An 18,603-nucleotide genomic window follows, 5' to 3' on the forward strand; every position below is an offset into this window, starting at 1 on the left:
AACCGATCGTCCCTAAAGAGAAGTCTTAAATTGTGGTGGACCTCAATAATCCCTGTACTTTAGTGACTGAAGCTTCATTTAATTCTCCAAACTCTTGGGGTTTCTCCTCTCTTCTTTCTGAACTTCCCCTCTTTCCTCTTTAATCAAAGCTTCAGTAGCCTGCTGTCTGTCACTAAATCAACCGCCTGGTCTAATGTCTGAGGATCCCCATCACTCACTTTTCTTTTCACGTGAACAGGCAGACTCCTCACAAAGTGATCCAATACCACTCTTTCTACCACTTGCCCTGCGTTTAGTTCTTCTGGCTGAAGCCATTTTTTAGCCAGATGTACAAGGTCAAACACTTGAGATCTCGTTAATAGGCTTCCACATCATCAAGCTCTGTCATCTTTTGAAGCCCAATTTCTTCTGTCTTACAGGGTTCTCGCCCTGTTACTGAGGACCGTCTAATGTCCTCTCCTAATCTTTGCAGTTCCTCTCTCACCAAATTCTGCTCTTCTATAATTCGTTGGTTCGTCTCAGTTTGAATTTTATTAGCCTCCTGCTGTGCCTGTATAGCTTCTTGTTGTCCCTTTAAAGCCTGGAACTGGGTTAGTGTGGCTTGGGATAATTGTTGTATCAATTGTTCCATTTTTTGTAGCGAGAGTTCACACACAAACCAAGAGAGAAGAAGAGAAGGAAAGGAAAAGAGGGAAAAAAAAACACTTTTTTTTTCACGAACCCAATCAGCGGGGTGCCCGCATCCTCCACCAATTGTGGTGCCCCGGGGGGGAATAGGTTTATGTAATAGTTACGAAAGTACTCACACCCCACCCTCTTCTCTTATTTTCGTGAAGTTTTCTCCTGTTCTTCCGTTCGTCTGTCTTCCAAGCCAATCCACAATCCGTTTTCTCTATCCGTATTCAGTCCGTGTTCCAGAAGTCCGTAAAATCCCACAAATCCGCGCCGAGTCCAAATCACTAACCGTATGCCGTTATTCTTTATTTATTCCGTAAATCCGTTGTCCTTAACTCTTTTTCCACACCAACCAAAACTCCACGATCTCCTCCAAAACGCATTCACCTACTGGCTTCCGCACCGGTTCACTGTTTCCAGGCCATATATATTTTGTCTCCTGATGAGACCCACCTGCATCTCGTTGTCTTTCAGACCGAGTCCTTTCCATCTGCGGGTCAGCTGGTTTCTCTTAGCGGCCATCTTGGTCAGGTCTAAGTCAAGTATAGTGAGCAGATCGTTCCTAAAATACCTGTCCTGGATGACCCTTCCTCTGGCCCTCTTACAATATGTACACAGTATGAACTGTACACTGCCTGCCAACAGTACTGTATCCACCTTGTATTGAATTACAGATGATGTACTGTATATATGTTTTTCTGAAGTAAATATTAGAATATACAGATTTTACTGACATTTAACTTCTCTCATCCATATTTGTTTCTGTTTGAGCATTAAAATTTTGATTATATATTTACAGGAGGTGCATGTGCAATATGTTATATACCAAAATGTTTATACATCCTTTGCAATTCATATTTAAGATTTTGCTGACAGTGGAAAAAAATAACAGTTATAAACATAGACATATCATATCATATCATATCAGACAGTGCCACTATAAAAATGTCTAAGGTGGACAGATGCCATGGGCTTCCTCTGAGACCCTTTAAAATAACATTCCATGTGGCGACACAAAAGAGACCAACTTCACAAAGAATGCCGCCTTTTAATTTGCCATTTGGCCGTGCTAGTGTACATATGGCTGGTAGTTGTATGACCAAAAAGCTTCAGAAATTAGGATAGTACAGCCACATTTTCTAAGTTTGGTCTGTTTTTCTACGCCTTATATGGGATTATGTCAGGCCATTTGTAGTGAGGATCTCTGGTAAATACTCAATAAACTAAGAGGTACTGTATACTGTATGTCCTACAGATTATAGAAGACAGAAAAGCATATAATCTAAAGTCATATTTACTATACCTAGAAAGAGTGTTTATCTCCAGAAACTTATATTTAACTTTCTAACTGAATGATCCCATGAATAAACAATGAAGACTAATAGCTTTCTGAGATTTGAAATGTTAATTTTAACCTTTTTTGGAAGTGGGACTTGATATTTTGTTTTAGTCTTCTCAAAATTAAACAGACAGGTGTTTTTTTTTAATATAGAAAAGTGAGATCAAATGCACATGAATTCCATTATACAAAAGCACAGATAGGCTGCAGACTGATCAACATCAAATGCTGTGGATATTATGTGAGGGATACAGATACTCAGTGCAACAATGACATACTTTTAAAAGAATAATATTAAAGCATGACTTTGGACTTGTCTGACCTCAACATATTTCTTTTTTCATTCAGCCAGTCACAGCAGATTCAAAAAGAGTAGATTAAGGCTCCTGGTATGTACCATAATTTTGAAGTTCACTGAACTAGTGTTGGTATGTTAAAATATAGCACAACATTTCTGACATAACATTGTTTATTGTTTGCAAATATAACCTCTTTTGATGGAAGGAAATATTTTTAAAATAATTTTTCACAACACAGAATACTGTACCTTTGAGCATTTAAGCATTTTTTTGGTCTTACTTTAGTGTGTGTACAATATGCACTTCTCATATCTCTCGCTATATCTGATAGACTGGAAGGCCTTGAACTAAAGACACAGAATTGTTTTTTTTTATTTATATTCAGTGTAAGAAAATTAATCTGTGGTGTCCTTCAGAAAGGTTGTATTGGTATTTGGAGAGATGTCACTGTCAGGAATGGTAGAGTAAAAAGGGAAGTAGCAAAGTCCAAAAACAATAGGCAAAAAATCCAAATCCAATAAATGAGCAACCAGTCCGAAAACCGGTAGGGGGCAGTAAAATGAGGAAAACAAGAGAGCGAGAAAGCAGGAAACAGGTGAAGGTCAATAATAATCCAAAAAAGAAAGGCGTTGGAGAAGTATGCCCACTACGGGAGCTCAGGGAGACTAACCACAATAGTGAGCGAGGAATAAGGGTGCGTGTGGAATGTGTTACAGTCACACTCAGCAATGTGTTTCTGAACAGGCTCCTCCGCTGGGTTTCTGTAGTTGGAGAGTTCCCTCTTAGTTTCAGTGGAGTTGAACAACTAAAGGAATAAAAACTATAACGTAAATAAGAACAGTTTTTGTGTTTGAATTTGACTAATTTATATTTTTAATACCTACCCATGTTCAACCTGGAAGGATCTCATCAATCACCTCTAGGTCCGTGGCTCCCCTTGATGGTTTACTCCATAGGAGGGGGTTTAGGACAGTGCGCTCATGAATGAGAAAACTGTTTCTACAGTATATACCAGTTTGCAATACGTCAAAACAGAAACAAAAATCCCTTTTATGGACAGGTTTTACAGACTTTATTGTATAAAAAGACCACTCTTTGTAATACTTCTTTGAGTCTGGCCTACTAGAGCTAGGCTCCCATATGCATATGTAATAAAGAAGACTTATGCTACACGGACACCCGAATTGCTGTCATTTGTTTGACACAACATGGCATAGAGACATTGACTTAAATTCTGTTTACAGTAGCTGTACTTGCACAGTGCAGTTCTCGAATGTGTTCAACATTCTAATTAAAAAACTTTGATTCTACATTTAAGCCACAATGCATTATCAGAAGATCAAAGACAGGTGTTTTCTGCCATATTATGTTTGCCGAAGATCTTCATTTAGCCTCTTGTGCGGTAGTATACCCCAAACAATTTTCTTATGCATATATTTTTTAATTAAATTCATTAAAGTTTTAGACTACAATTATTTACTGTTGGCTACACACAAGGAAAAAGATGGTTGTTTCAACTGTTCCAGCAACTGCCATGCTGGCACTCTGAGCCAGAATTTGATATTTATGTTTTTTTGCCACCTGTTAAGGAAAGGGTTGACTGCTTCTTCTCTTTTTTTGATTTGTAGATGTGGAACAAATGGCCATAGATTGGCTAAGTGGTAATTTATACTTTGTGGATCGGATCAGTGATCGGATATTTGTATGCACTCAAAATGAAGACACTTGTGTCACTGTCGTTGACCTTGACCTTCATAACCCGAAAGGAATTGCTCTTGATCCACTCATGGGGTAAGTCAGCATGAACTGTTTCAAGGTCACCTTTATGTCATGTTGTATCTTATGTTTGTGCGATTCCATGTGTTTTTACAACAATGAAAGTTGGGATGGGCATTCAGAGTATGTCTGAAGCAATATTAATGCCTTATTTGAATGTTAATGAATGAGTCACCTTCAGAATAAAATCAGAAAGTACATACAACTTTTTCTCTGTTTGATGAACTGATGGTTGTGAGCTGTGAGAACTGGTATTAAGGTATCACCCTCAATACACTATACAATTTAAATGATAATGAGCACAGAGTTATTGTTCTGCTTTATAATGTTTCAGAATGCAAACGTTTAGGTGTGTTTCCATCTCATGGGCCTGCATGCTTTGCATCCTGTGCTTTAATAGATTTTAACCTTACTATAGATCACATTTCTCTTCTTTGCATCTTGTGAAGACATCTCCTTATCTCAAAGCATGTTGAAAGGGTAGAGTGAGGGCACAATGTATGCTGAAACACAATTTGATAGTAAGGCATGTTCAAAGAAATGTCATGTTGGGAAGTTTATTTGACAAATCATTAAGTCTTTCAAAACTGTACTTCAGAATGTGCATAGAGTGCATGAGTGAATTACAGTGCAAAACTGAAAAGAATGAGGAGTTTGGAATTATGCTGTGGTAGCAACAAGAGCTGAGAATATGTAGATCATTAATTTGCAAGTGTCTGTATGTGAGATTTCCATCTTTACTGTATGTTTATATTTATCATTAGATGAAGTTGAATACCAAAATGTTAATAAAACTCTATTAATACTCATAGTCCTGGCTTCAAAATATATGTTTTTTTTCATGCCATCCCATGTAAATGTGATTTTAAATAATTGTAATAACCCAAAGGGGATAATACAGTATTTTGAGTGAAGTAGTTCAAGTAGGTACTGTAGCTGCATCAGCATGCATGGGCTGCAAAAGAACAAGTAAAAGGTTTATTGCTGAAAAGAGAGGAAAGAAAACAAAGCATTACAGCTGTGGAACCTTCTTCGGGTGTGATAATTCGGGTGTAATATTTAGACTGTTTCACTGTGTTTATAGTAGCTTATTCATACATGTGTGCGTACATTGCATATCGGAAGGGATGTGTTGATTGTTAATGAGCTGCAGGCTAATGAGTCTCTAAAAATATACCCGTTCACCACAGAAATTCCATCATTTGTGATTTTCAAATGCACCTCCATTCCAGTGCTGGGTTTCACAGTTATACAGTCTGTAATGATCATTTCCTGACACATTTCAGGCAGGCTGCAATTCTAGCTTTCAGAGTTGTTTCCACATTCATGGGCAAAGCAATCCAGTCCTTGCAGAAAAAAGACAAATCTACCAACACTGATGCTTAAAGAAAACAGCAAAATAAGCAAGGGGAAAAACACTTTGAAACAGAATGTGTGAAAGAGCAGCTATACAGTGCAGTGCAAAATATTAGATGTGGATGCTACAATTCAAGTATTTCCCATTACAAGAAGTACTACTGTATGTCATTAAATACTACACTTTCAAGGAAACGTTTTTGAAGCTTAACTATTTTTTACTGTGCTACCTGAAAAGATAAGCTGCATATAAAAGAATAGAATGTTTCGTCTTGGGCTTTCACCTTTAATGACTGATTGATGATTGATTGATTGCCATTGCCTTCATTTGATCTCTCAATCAATACAGTAGGTGGTGGAAGGCTCAAGGGCCTCTGCCTATGGGAAGCTGTGTTGCTTACATTAAAGTAAAATACATTAAAAATGGCAGTACCTTAAAATCATACAATTTAGTTAAAACTCGTGTAAAATCACATTTTAAACTTAAATGTACATGTCTATAACATAAGACAAAAATTCAATTACAGTACAAGTGTTGCATTTCCCTTCCATTACTACAACTAAAATAAGTAGGACTGTACATTAGTATAATCTAGTATAATGAAGTGACCTTTCAATAATCAATAACTGCCTGAGTTGCTGGTGGGAGTACTTTTTGAAAGGATTCTGCAAAGGAATTAATATATTTATTTGAATCATTACTACACACAAACAAGCTAAAGAATGTCTGCCAATTGTATTCACCAAGGTCTCCACAGCTGTTTAATTAATTCTCAGATGTGCATCGAGGACAAGAAGATATTCTGTACAAACATCTCTAGCGAACTAAAATAATAAGTTCAGCAGTGAATACTGCCCATTATATTTATGATAATACAAGAGGAATGCAGAAAGTGAAGTGTTCATGGGCTCAATAAAGATTTTAATGGGGTTGGTTTCAAAAGGGGCATGTTTCTTTTGGTGCCAAGAGCAGTGTTCATTTTTAGCTAGACAGCCTCTGTTATGATACCGTAAAAATGAATCCACTAGGAATAACAACACCCAAGAATAAAGTGCCTTGAAAGTATTGTTTTTGTGAAAGTTTGGCCTAACCTGCTTGATTGAGGGCTGACCTCCTGGCCACAGGATGAGGGGGCCAGAACCCCCAAAAGAACCAAGAACCAAAAAGAACCAAGCAGGACCCCAAACCACCAACGCAGAAATAAATGTTCTGCGATGTATGGCTTGAACTGTGGGGTGTTGCTGCAGTTGGATAGAAAGCTGGAGGAGTTTAAGGGTATCTGTATAAGTTTACTGTAAAGAGGCTTCCAATTACCTAGTGGAGTAGCTTAATAAGATAGGAATGTGTTGATGAGCTGCTGAAGAGGCAGCTTTAATTTGGAATGAATGGCCAGAATTGCTCAGCGGCAATCCAGACTTTACAAGAACTTCTTGTGGATTATAGAGAAAAAACAGTTACTTGACAGTTTGAGAAATTTCAGCAGCAAAGGAGGATCAGCAGGAGATGTGAGATGCGAACCTGAAGATGATGGAGTAGAGGTTAAGGGCTGAGTTAGACTTAAATTGGTCATACCCAGATCTACTTCAGATTTTTTACTAAATTTATCTTAGAGGAGATGTAGAAGTATTGGTAACCGTATGAACTGAGGGTGCGAGGTGCTACTCCAGATAGAAAAGTATTTAAAGTCAGATGGAGGTAGTGATGGCAAAGGTGATTCAGGGGAATGCAAGATCTGAATGAGGAGGAAGTGGAATGGGATCCTGTTAGCTTCCAGGGCTAAGATCTTAAACTTTGGAAACGAGAAAGAGAAGTCGACAGTAGTATTGAATTGACCTGGGATGCGAGTTTCAATAATTAGAAATGATTCTAAAGTGAAAGACATTTAGATGGCTGAGGAATCATGATAAGTTGAGAGGATCTTCCTTTGTTGATTATAACTGGCAACATTATCTGAATGGATAAGGATCCATTGTTTCCAGTTGTGCCCCCAAAAAGAAGCAATGGAAATTGGAAACTGTTCAAATAAATTGGAGGAATGGTTAGAAGGAGAGATGAAGACAAACAACAATGCCTTGGCCTTCTATAACCATTGACTTTAATAATAGCCTGCCAGGCAAATGGAAGAGATGTAACAGAGCAGCCGGCTCTAAGGAGATGCTGAAGCATGTAAATCTGTTGATGTGTGAACTTTTGATATCGCATGAAGAGAAGTGTAAGGAACTAACTGCTGGGTTTCTTATGGACTCTGAAATAGGACTGAATGCATTGTTGACCACTCAATATGTCCATGTGGGCACTGTGGAGAAAAAAACTCTGGTGGTTCCAGCCTAAACTGGGCATTTTATTGAGCATGGGCTACGGCTCTGGACTCTAGCTGTTATTCTGTAACTGAGAAGACGCTGCACTGACCCAGAAGCAGCAATGGCCTGGAACTTACTGTACCTGTGTGGATATTAAGTGAAGCGAAAGAGGATTTGGGGCTGAGAAGGTGGCATCAGAAGCAGCAGAGGACGAAAGCATTGAACCTGGGGCTGCATTGGATGCCGTGAATAGAGACATGAACAAGACAGGGGTATGGGATATAAGACAACTGCTGACTGAGCTGGAGGTGGGACAGCGGACAGACCCAGTGGCCAAGGACATTGTGTCAATAGCTGCAGGGACAGAGAGGAAAGGAACCCCGGGGCTGAATTGGATGCCTGGGAATGAAAGCAGAAGAGACAAAGGGCTGATTTAAAGAACATGGAGGAAAGAATGTAGCGTGGGGCTCAAGATTCAGAGGAGTGAGTTTAGACAGGATAATAAAGAAAACAAAGAAAAAAAGAGGAAGCAGAATCCAGGAGAACTTATATAGACCAAGAAAGAATGCTGGAAGAAGAAACAAGCACAGGAAGAAGGCAGAACGGATGGTTCTGGGGTTTGCAGTGACGGTGGCTCAGAGGATCTTCTGTCTTGCTGTGGGCGTCAGCATCAACAGATGCGGATGCATGCTGAATAGCCACGGTTTGTTTCTAAACTTTGGGGAGGGAATGTATGTAGGTATAACTTGTATGGTTTGTCCATATCTGTGTTTATGTTCACATGTATTAAACTGTGGGAAATCCTTTAGAAGTCTTTAAAATGTATAATTAAAAAAAGCTTCAGTAGCCTTGACTTAATATTAACACATTCACTGTGGTTCTGCAGAGTAGACTGTTTCTGCAACAGCAGTCTGACATACTGGAGAGATGTGGGCACTGATTATAAACAGCTTCACAAAGCAAAGGTGGAAAACATAACAGATGTGATTTATATCTATTTTAATCCAAAGTCACTTTCGATTCACACTCAGTTTTTTCTTTCATTTTTTTTTGCTTTTTATTGTGGAACTATACTGGCATTATGTTTTCTGAAAGCAATAAGGCAAAATGGGAATTACTATTCTTGGGAAATTTAGATGAGTGTCTTTTTGAGGCCAAAAACACCAAATATTTCATTGGAACATTTGTGTTAATGCTCGTTATAAGAGGTTAAGGTTTTCTCAGCTTGCTTTGTAGAAATACAGGAAGTGACATTAAAAAGAGTGAATGATGATTCTCTGTCCACAAGAAACCTATTAAACATTAAATTGTTTATGCTAGGTGATTTCCAAAGAGACACAAAATTCTGATGCAAATTTTAAATTTATATTTTTAAATACATTAATATAGTTCATACTTTGCCAAATTCATGATTGGTTTTGGAGCCTGAGCACCAGCATAGATCATGAGCCTCTGTAGCCTCTGAGTAATTTTCCTAATTTTCAGTTTTATGATTCAGCAGTAACATTAATTACATGTAAAACGTACTGTATATGACACCAGCTAGGTTTCTACCAGATTCTAGATTCATGGGTTCTGCAGCAATTGTTTTTCTGTGCAGTGGTCTAATTGGAGAATCACGAGTACAGCTGGTTCTGTTTATACCATTCAGAGGCTAAAAAGGTAGAAAAGGTTTTAGCGCCTTGAGCAGTGAAGTGAAAACTAAAGAAACTGAGAGGAGCATCATCACATCTCAGCATATCTTGCAGCTGTAATGGGATACATACTGTATATCAGCAAATCTTTGAAATATTTCATTTCAGATTTATTTTCTTGCATCCAAGCAATGTCTGAATTTTTGTGTTTGCTGTTAAAAGATCATGCCATACTTTTATAAACTGTTATATGAAGGGAAATTTGCTAGGTTCTTTAATTGCATAATATTGACTAGGCTGAGAACAATATACAGTACAACCCCACTCCTTCACAGAATGCCTGCTCTGATTCTTTCTAGCATTTACAATTTTTTTTCAGAACATGCACATGTCATTCTGCCAATTTATACCTTTTTGTGTCAGCTAGACCAGCCTTGAATTGCAAGAATAGTTTTGTGAACATTTTTTCTCAGTCTGTCTTCAGCAGAAGGGGACCTTAGTTTGTATTGGTGTGAACATTATGCCAGCATGAATGCTGATGTCCATGGGTTGACCTGACAAGTATTTTTGAAGGTTGGTTAAGGAAAGTGACTTTGATAATGATACCTCAAGTTGTATGACTATACTAATAGCTGTATGAAAGTCAGATAGATTTTTAATGTTACCTATTATGTTGTTGTGTGATCTCAATGACTTTGCCAGTGCAGTCTTGATTAGTGTGCAGCCTAGGATAAGTGAGAGTGGAGTGTTCTGTCAATGCATACAGTAGTATTGTATTGTTGTATGCAGGAGGATGTGTGTGGGTTTTATGGGTTTGAGTGAGAATTGATATATTGTACATCAGGTTCTGTAATAGAAAATGTTAATCTATCATGAGAATTTAAACAATTATTATAGATTTTGAAAACTATCCAATGCACATTCAGAAAGTCACAACAGTCCAGTGGTCATTTGTAGTCACAACATACTTCCTTAACTTCAGAGACCCACTTCAACTAAGTGGTTGAGTTTGAAAACAGTCATTTGTATTCAATGCTGAGTTACATTTGCTCTGTCAGCTCCTAGCTGATGAAGGTTTTTGTTTTTCCTCCAAAAATGGTCAAGTTCAAAGCCTACTCTTTTATTGAATTGGTGCACACAGAATAATTATCTCCTGCATCTTTGCTGTCATCTTTTATTAGTGTGCCATGCACAATTTGCTGTCTTGCTTACACTGCCCATCTTGTGCAGCTCCATTGGATTAAAACTGAAGATTAAAATCTAAGGAATGAAACTGTATTAAATGGCATAATATTCAATATATATGACATAAAAGAACCAAGGCCATCATTTAGGAGGGTGACACAGTATATCGCAGACGTAGAGCTCATTGCTACTGTAGCATGTGAAGTGTGTATAATGCATCATCATCTTCTGCAAGCAGAGGAAGGCTTCTGCAAGATCTAACCAAATATACCAAACCAGGCACAACGGGAAACAAAGGTAAAAGACTAAGCACACATTGAAAACTATTTAATCTCACAGGATTTCAGGCAGTTTTGCTCCTCACTCCCCTAAACTTAAGTGCTTTTTCATGGTAAAAGGTAAGAGGGCATTAGACATGGGTGGGTGTTGTGTAGGTGGCCAGTAGGAGGAATGGAAAGGGAATTTATCACAAATAATTGATCAAATTGAGAGTGAGGAACAGTTTTTTGAAATGATTAATGCTGGATTCCATTGGCAGGTTGTTTTGCTAAAATGTAATTTAGGAAATGTTCATGTCAAGCTTTCATCAGCTTCTTCTCTGCATAAAGACTTACAGTATGTGGCAGAATGAAGTTGTTCTTGTTAACAAAAAATACTGCATTCCCCTTAAACTGTTTAGTGCAAACTAGCACTTTTGCTCAATGAAAAAGCTAATATGAATCGCTTTTATTCGGTTAATTAAGAATCTGCTCATCAAGCCCTTTTAGAATAACTAATCAATTTAATGTTTGTAGTCTTGGCCCCAGGAGTCTGAACTAATAGTTTCTGCCAAGACTGCTCCTCATCAACGTTCATCCATATGTTGGTTGAGAAGTATATGTGGTATTTCTTGCATAGTACCCACTGTAATGGAGGAGGCAACAATAATTAATGCCAAGGGCTAGCCAGTATAATGTTTTTTTACTTTGTACATATTTAATTTTTAATATGCAATATACAGTATTGCCAGTATTGCAATAAGAGATGGACCTTGTGTTAGACTTTATTTGCATGTACTGTACTTATCCTGCATGTTTCAGTGCTTTCAAGCTTCTGCTGCAATGATACCATAAGGAAATACAGTATTAAGCTAAACATCTTGAAATAGAGATTTAGACTTTCTTTTTAGTAAAATTGCGATTCATTCTGCTGGACACTTCAGTATAGAGAGAAACAATGAGAGAGATGTTGTGAGGGCTGTGGCATAAAAAAAATATTTAATTGCTTAAATCACCTTTAGGATATTTCAGCAATTTACTCAGCTGTTTAAGGTGTTTGTTATATTCTGAGGATTTTATAAAATTACCATTATAATTACCATTATATAAAGAAAAATATAACAAATTATGAGTGTGATCACCTTGATAATTCATTATAATGAAAAAAATACTTATTTAACATAAATATGTGTTTTAAGAACCTGGTGACTTTTTTGTTATTTTATTAGTATCAGGTGACTTTTATTTGCTATTTTGTTAGCTACTTTTCTTTGATAAATAGAAAATAAATTCTATAAACTCACCATTAGTAATCACACTTAGGGTGATATGCATATAGCTACTTAACATAATAAGACAGGACATGACACTAGTCCTAATTCATTCTGTAATAACATTCATAAGAAGTATTGCTCGAATACTAATATGGTTTATGCAGAAAAAATGTCTAAAATGCATCCTACAAAACAATTTGTAATCCGAACTGCAGTGACCCACTTTATGGGTAATATTAACACATTTTCTAACAGTTCATACTGTGATCTGGAAAATGTACAAAGTACTTTACACTTTCTTCTATCTTTCGAAATGTTTTGAACTTTTCACCATAATATAAAACTTAGTCCAGGACAGATATTACTGGATGTATGTGTACAGTACAAGTTCAAAGTGTTCAGGGAATTAATAAATACAGAAAGGGAATTTTCCCTATGAAAACACTGTTAAAACACAGACTATTTCTCATTTCAGTACATAAAATTTTAACTACACATCTGTGCCTGTAAATGTTTATGTATGCATCTGTTAACATTGAAGATATTTGTATGCATCTGGTAAAAAAGTATGCATCTGCATAATTAAGCTTGTTGCATTGAGGAAGTAAATAATGTAGGTATGGCCAATACTAATGAAGAATTCATAAACTTTGATTTTACAGCTCCCGCCTGTCTCTAAATTATATTAAAAACATTACCATACAATAGAGATGTCCAAGGTTTGGTCTTGTCTTTTCCTTTTTTTTTAAATGGAGCTCTTAATTACAAAATTGAATCATTTATGCATATGTCCACATTAATACATTTTTAAATAAAAGTTAAAATGGGCAAATCTCAGTACAATATGTACTTGCAGTGGATGACCTATGTTACTGTATATTCATATAACACATGTTCTGTTATACAAGTCGAGAAAAGTATAATTGAGAATAACTACAGTTTAATAACTAATGTTTATTAATGTTGTGCTTGAAGTGTTACTGAGCACTGTATCATTAGTCTTAAAATACACAGACAGCTGAACACTAGGACAATAGTTTTAATTGACATTTATATGTGGTAGTGGTGACCTATGCCCACAGCTGTCAAGTAGTGGTCTACAAAAAATAATGAAAAACCTAACCATCCTATAAGCAATATTTGCTTGCACTTGAGTGAACATAACAAGTGTTCAGCATTGAATGTTCAAGCTGTAGATTGAGGAATCCTGTGTTGATAATAAAGTAGTCCTTAGAACACTTTCTAGTTATCAGATCTGAGTTACATTTTAAGGTTCTCCTTTATTTTGTAAAATTTGTTATTAGTAACCTATGAGAGAACAGCCAGTGTACTATAGAAATGCTACAGTTATTTACAGTAAGATAAAATGAAGATTAAGTGCACCATTTACATATTGTGACAAAGATAATAAAGAAGTACTGTACTATCTGTTGTCTGCTTAGCTGATACAGTGATACAGTATATCCATGACATGCACAGATGAGCTAAAGAGCCTGTTGACATCACCAGAATTTCCTGTGTTCCTACAAAATGTACTGTAGTTATATTTTAGTGCTTCTTTGAATTGACTGTTATGTAACTAAAACAAGCAATACCTGAAAATTAATTCTTATAGAAAAAAGATTAGCTGATTATTAATACTGGGTACAGGTGCCACATACTGTATACTGTATTTTGCAAGTTAGAACTTATTTGAATAAACAGGGTTCAATGTTTTCTTGCAGGAAGCTTTTCTTTACGGACTATGGAAACATCGCCAAAGTGGAGCGATGCAACATGGACGGCACAAACAGAACGGGGATAGTGGGTTATAAAACCGAACAGCCTACCGCAATCACTCTGGACTTGGTGAAGAAGCTGGTATACTGGGCAGATGTTTATTTGGACTATATTGAGGTGGTAGATTATAATGGAAAAAACAGACATACTGTCATTCAAGGAAGGCAGGTGAGCATGAAGTAATTTACTACTACTATTACCCATATTCTGTGGAATATGAAAATATAATTCTAAATGCATAAAATAAACCAAAGACCTAATATGTTTGCATGAAATCCTGTGACCTCTTTCTTCCCCCCTTTGGAATGCACATATTCCTATTCCTGTTCCTTTGCAAATTTTTTTCTACACTGAGTGACAGCTGCTACCTCTCAATAATAACAGGTGCTATCGGAACACCTGCATATTGAAATTATAGATATACTGGTATAAAGCACTGTCTCTCTTTCTGTTGCTGAGAGCTTGTTTTAATGAAGTTAACAACCAAACAGATAAGAGGAATCCCAACTAACAGTCCTGCAATTCTTACAATGTGTTGTGGCAAAGAAGAAACATCTTCTTTAAAAGTATTCACAAAAAGAGATCATATGGGAACAGAACAAGATCATTATTATTCAAAGCTTCAAGAACCTTTTCACTGAGTTATTCCCCAAGTGATAAGGGAAAAGAGCATAAAAATGGAAGTAACCCTCATTATATTTGCAGGTGTTCTTAAAGAAAAAATAATAATATATATATAATATATCTGATATTAGTGTTTAGTGTTTTTGACTCATTACAATATCAGGCAGACAGTAAAATGTTGCTAATTCTTTTCAAACCATAGTACAAGAATTAGTATGCATCAAATACTAAAACTAAGAGGTTCTCAAATTTATATGTTAGTTTTATATTTCAGTTTATAGAGTTATTTTACATATTTCAGAAACTCTGTGGTTTAGGCCGAGAAAAAGGATATAGAATTTGCAAACATTTCTGGGGGGATTTGCACTCAAGATGTACTGTATTCACTGAAGAAAAAATTTGTTATCCTTTCATTAGAAAAAAAAACACTGAAAAGCACAACTGCCCTCTAACTGGCAGTCTGTGCTTTTGAAACCAGCACCCACACAAACAGCAGCCCAGTGTAATCACCTGGCCCTGGGCAGCTGCCTGCTTCAGTCCAGCTGGTGCAGGCCTGATTGCCTGATTACAGCAGTGGGGCTTTTCCTGTATGAAGTCATGTGATGTTAGTAGGGCCACTTGTGCTTAGGGACTGCTGTGACTAGGAGTTACTATGCCCAGGTACTGCTAATACAGAAGTTTCTTATTGAAAGCCTGTCTGATGATTGTGATACCTTCCTTTAAACCAACATTTCACCCCAAATATTTATCTATGGGTATCTTTTTCTGGACTTCTAGACATTTTTAACAGTGATCTTTGGCCAAAGTTCTCTTTAATATGTCTACCTGTCAGAAAATTGACATTTTACATTTTTTTTCTGAATTTCTGCTTTTAGAGAGACTTAATGAATATTTGTGCAATTACTTCATTAAGCTTGCAAATTGGATTTGTAACTTAAAATTGTAATCAGATTTAAACGGAGAGTTATGGAGAAGGAGGAAGCCCAGTTCTGGCCAATAGGAGTGTAGCTCAAAGGTATTAATTGGGTCCTGAAAACAATTGTTTACCAGCATTTGTCACACTAACACCCCTCTCTTCTCTCCTGCTTCAGCAGGCAGCGGCCTGTTGGTTTATCAAGGGTTCAGACTTCCTGTTTCATATACCCAGGTGTTCCCTCTCTTCTCACCAAGCAGATTAAAATGAAACATATCAACACATAACAGCTGGCTCAGGACAGCACATGGTGGCACAGTAGGGGATTGAATGTGGAACCTTCTAACATAGAGCCCTTTACTTTACTGGATTATTATTAATTTAGCCAACACTTTGATCCAAAGTGACTTACTGTACACCACCCAATTACACAGCTGGGTATCCTACTGCTGCGAGTCAATTACAGTACCTTAAGAAAGTTTTAACATTAGAAAGGTTACAAATGACAGGACGCCATTTGGCCCATCAAACTCATTTGGTAGTTAGTGGTTAATTGATCCAAGGATCTCATTCAGCCGTTACTTGACAGAAACAAGGGTATCAGCTTCAACACCTTGAGTGTTAGATCTGTAGTTAGTTCTGTAGTCCCACAAATCTTTGGGTAAATATGTGCGTCCTGATCTCAGTTTTAATTGGACTTCCATGTACAGTAGATAGATAGATACTTTATAGATCCCGTGAGGGAAATTGTAGTAGTTCCCAGTTGTGCTGGGTCGTGTTTCACTGTTCCTTCTGAAGAAGTCCACTAGGTTGACTTTGTCAGCGCCTTTGAGGAGTTTCAATACTTTAATGTTAGGTCTCCTCTTAATTGTCATTGTTCAGGACTATAGAGGTTCAGTTCCTTAGGTCTGTCAGTGTAAGCCTACTCAAAGGTACAAGAGCAGCTCCACACCTGATATTTGAGCCCACAGCCTTCCAGTTACAAGTGCAGATCCTAATCCACCACTCCACACTGCTGCTTCATATAAGTGGGGCTGGTTTGTGTTTTCTGAAGTTATGATGGCATTTCACAGGTGTGTAAAGATGGCATAATTGTATTACTTATAATTTTAAGTCATTTATTTTAATTTATTAATTCATTTTATTGTTTCTTTCAGGTGGCTTACCTGTATGGGTTAACACTTTTTGAGGATTTCTTGTATGCAACACGTTTGGAGCCCACTAAAGGAAATAAAGTGGACATTTTAAGGATAAACCGGTTCAATAGCACTGATATCCAAACTCTAACCAGCATGGAAAACTCTAGAGTAATACATGTCTACCACAAGCTGACACAACCAGCAGGTAAAATACAAACACATAATGTACTATTTGGAATATAAGAGGTTTAAGATAACCTTTCCTGAGATTATAATATAAATAATATAATAATATAAAATACTGGTACATGACTGAAAAACTGCTGGCACAAATGTGCCTGATCTTAGAGTGCTCACATGAAGTTCTGAAGGTCTGAGAGGTGCTTAAAATGTCCTGTTTTTCTCTGTGTGGTCTCTGCCTCAAGCAAAACCTTGGATTTTGATGGAAACAGAACAGCAAAGGTTTTCTGTGGCTGGTGCTGACCCACATTTTTCATTTTCACCTATGACAAAGATTATCACCTGCCTGTCTAGAAAAGATCAAAGAAGAAAATAATTAGAAATGTTAAAAGAAGCCTCTCTTGGAATGGTATCTCTTAGCTGCAGAACCTATATAAAATTCTGATCACATTATAAAATGTTGGTTCCTATTACTTCTAGAAAGCCAAAAATATATTTTTATTAATAACCCAGATTTATACATTATTATTTTAAGAACTTCTCAGCAGGCATCAGAGCAAAGTCTCTCATTTATCAATAAAAAAGAAAGCGGAAACAGCATTAGAAATTCACGGCACAAATAACATTTTCTGATGCAGGAACATTAAACATAGTGCCAGTGTACTATCCCGCCGACTGTGTTTGATGCAGTTTGAGGAGGCTGTGTGTTTGGAGTAAAGAAACGTCCTTGTTTGCTCTCTGTTGGTTGCAGTCAGGAGTCACGCTTGTGAGGTGAGCCCTTCTGGGAAGCCAGGCGGATGTTCACATATCTGCCTCCTTAGTGGCAGCTACAAATCCAGAACCTGCCGCTGCAGGACTGGCTTCGCCCTGGGAAGTGATGGCAAGTCGTGCAAAAGTCAGTCCATATTCCTGTTTTCTACCTATAGAGCACAGAAACGTTTCCTGCCATATGTATGTGTTATATACTGTGCTCCTTAATTCCTTGGCAAGTATTCTGAATTTCAGAGTGTTAAGGATGGTACAGTTTACACTGTATACAATATACATGCTTACAGTACATACACTATATTTGACACAATCATTTTTTTTTGCAGGAATTGAAACCATGCATATACTGTACCAGTGCCTAAACAATAATTACTAATATACTTTTTAAAAAATAAATCTGTTTTGCACTAATTATCTCTTTTATTTCAAAAAGTTTTAAGATTTACAAGCTTTACCACAATAATGTCCAGTGAGGTTATTTTGTAGTTTGTTATACTAGGGCTGGTATAATATGTTATTCAGTATAATATAATCTTTGATATAATCATATTGTTCACTTTAGTCATGAAAGATGAAAGGTTTTTATTCAATTCAATATTAAGAATATTCATAATCAGAATATTTTATGAATATAGTATTTAATTACTGAGTCCTGTTTTGTATTTATCACAAAATGTAAAATATTTCCTCATGACATTACACACTTATACTTGATTGTTGACATATATATCAAATGTTTGATCAAAAACAAAAAGGATTGATGATTAATAAAAAAGCCTTTTAAATTTAACAGCAATGAAGATTCCAGTTTTGCCAAAGACATGAGTTATTTTTGGTTATATAAAGAATTTTCCTGAAAAGTCTGCCATCTCACATTATTGGGTTTGTAACCTAAATTTGTATTCAGATTTATAAGGAAAGTTATGGAGAAGGATAAACCACAGTTCTGGCCAATAGGAGTGTTGTACAAATGTACTGTATAAACTGAAGCCTTAAGACCATTGTTTCCCAGTGTTTGTCACACTAACACTACTCTCTCCTCTCCTATACTTCATGAAAGTATACATGCAGAGTTATGAGATTTCTGTCAGTATTTATTTCACA

General features: G+C 36.7%; 1 protein-coding gene across 1 annotated transcript in view; it reads left to right on the forward strand.

The window, feature by feature from the left end:
• Positions 1–18,603, forward strand: part of lrp1ba (low density lipoprotein receptor-related protein 1Ba) — a 491,547-nt gene that overhangs the window by 216,501 nt on the left and 256,443 nt on the right. Inside the window, exons 7-10 of the mRNA XM_088930252.1 lie at positions 3,942–4,104; positions 13,821–14,043; positions 16,570–16,756; positions 17,483–17,626. Coding sequence (XP_088786378.1) covers positions 3,942–4,104; positions 13,821–14,043; positions 16,570–16,756; positions 17,483–17,626 — 717 coding nt within the window. The remainder of the gene's footprint in view (positions 1–3,941; positions 4,105–13,820; positions 14,044–16,569; positions 16,757–17,482; positions 17,627–18,603) is intronic.

This window comes from Atractosteus spatula, chromosome 13, assembly GCF_055471065.1.
Source record: "Atractosteus spatula isolate fAtrSpa1 chromosome 13, fAtrSpa1.hap1, whole genome shotgun sequence".
Classification (NCBI taxonomy): domain Eukaryota; kingdom Metazoa; phylum Chordata; class Actinopteri; order Semionotiformes; family Lepisosteidae; genus Atractosteus; species Atractosteus spatula.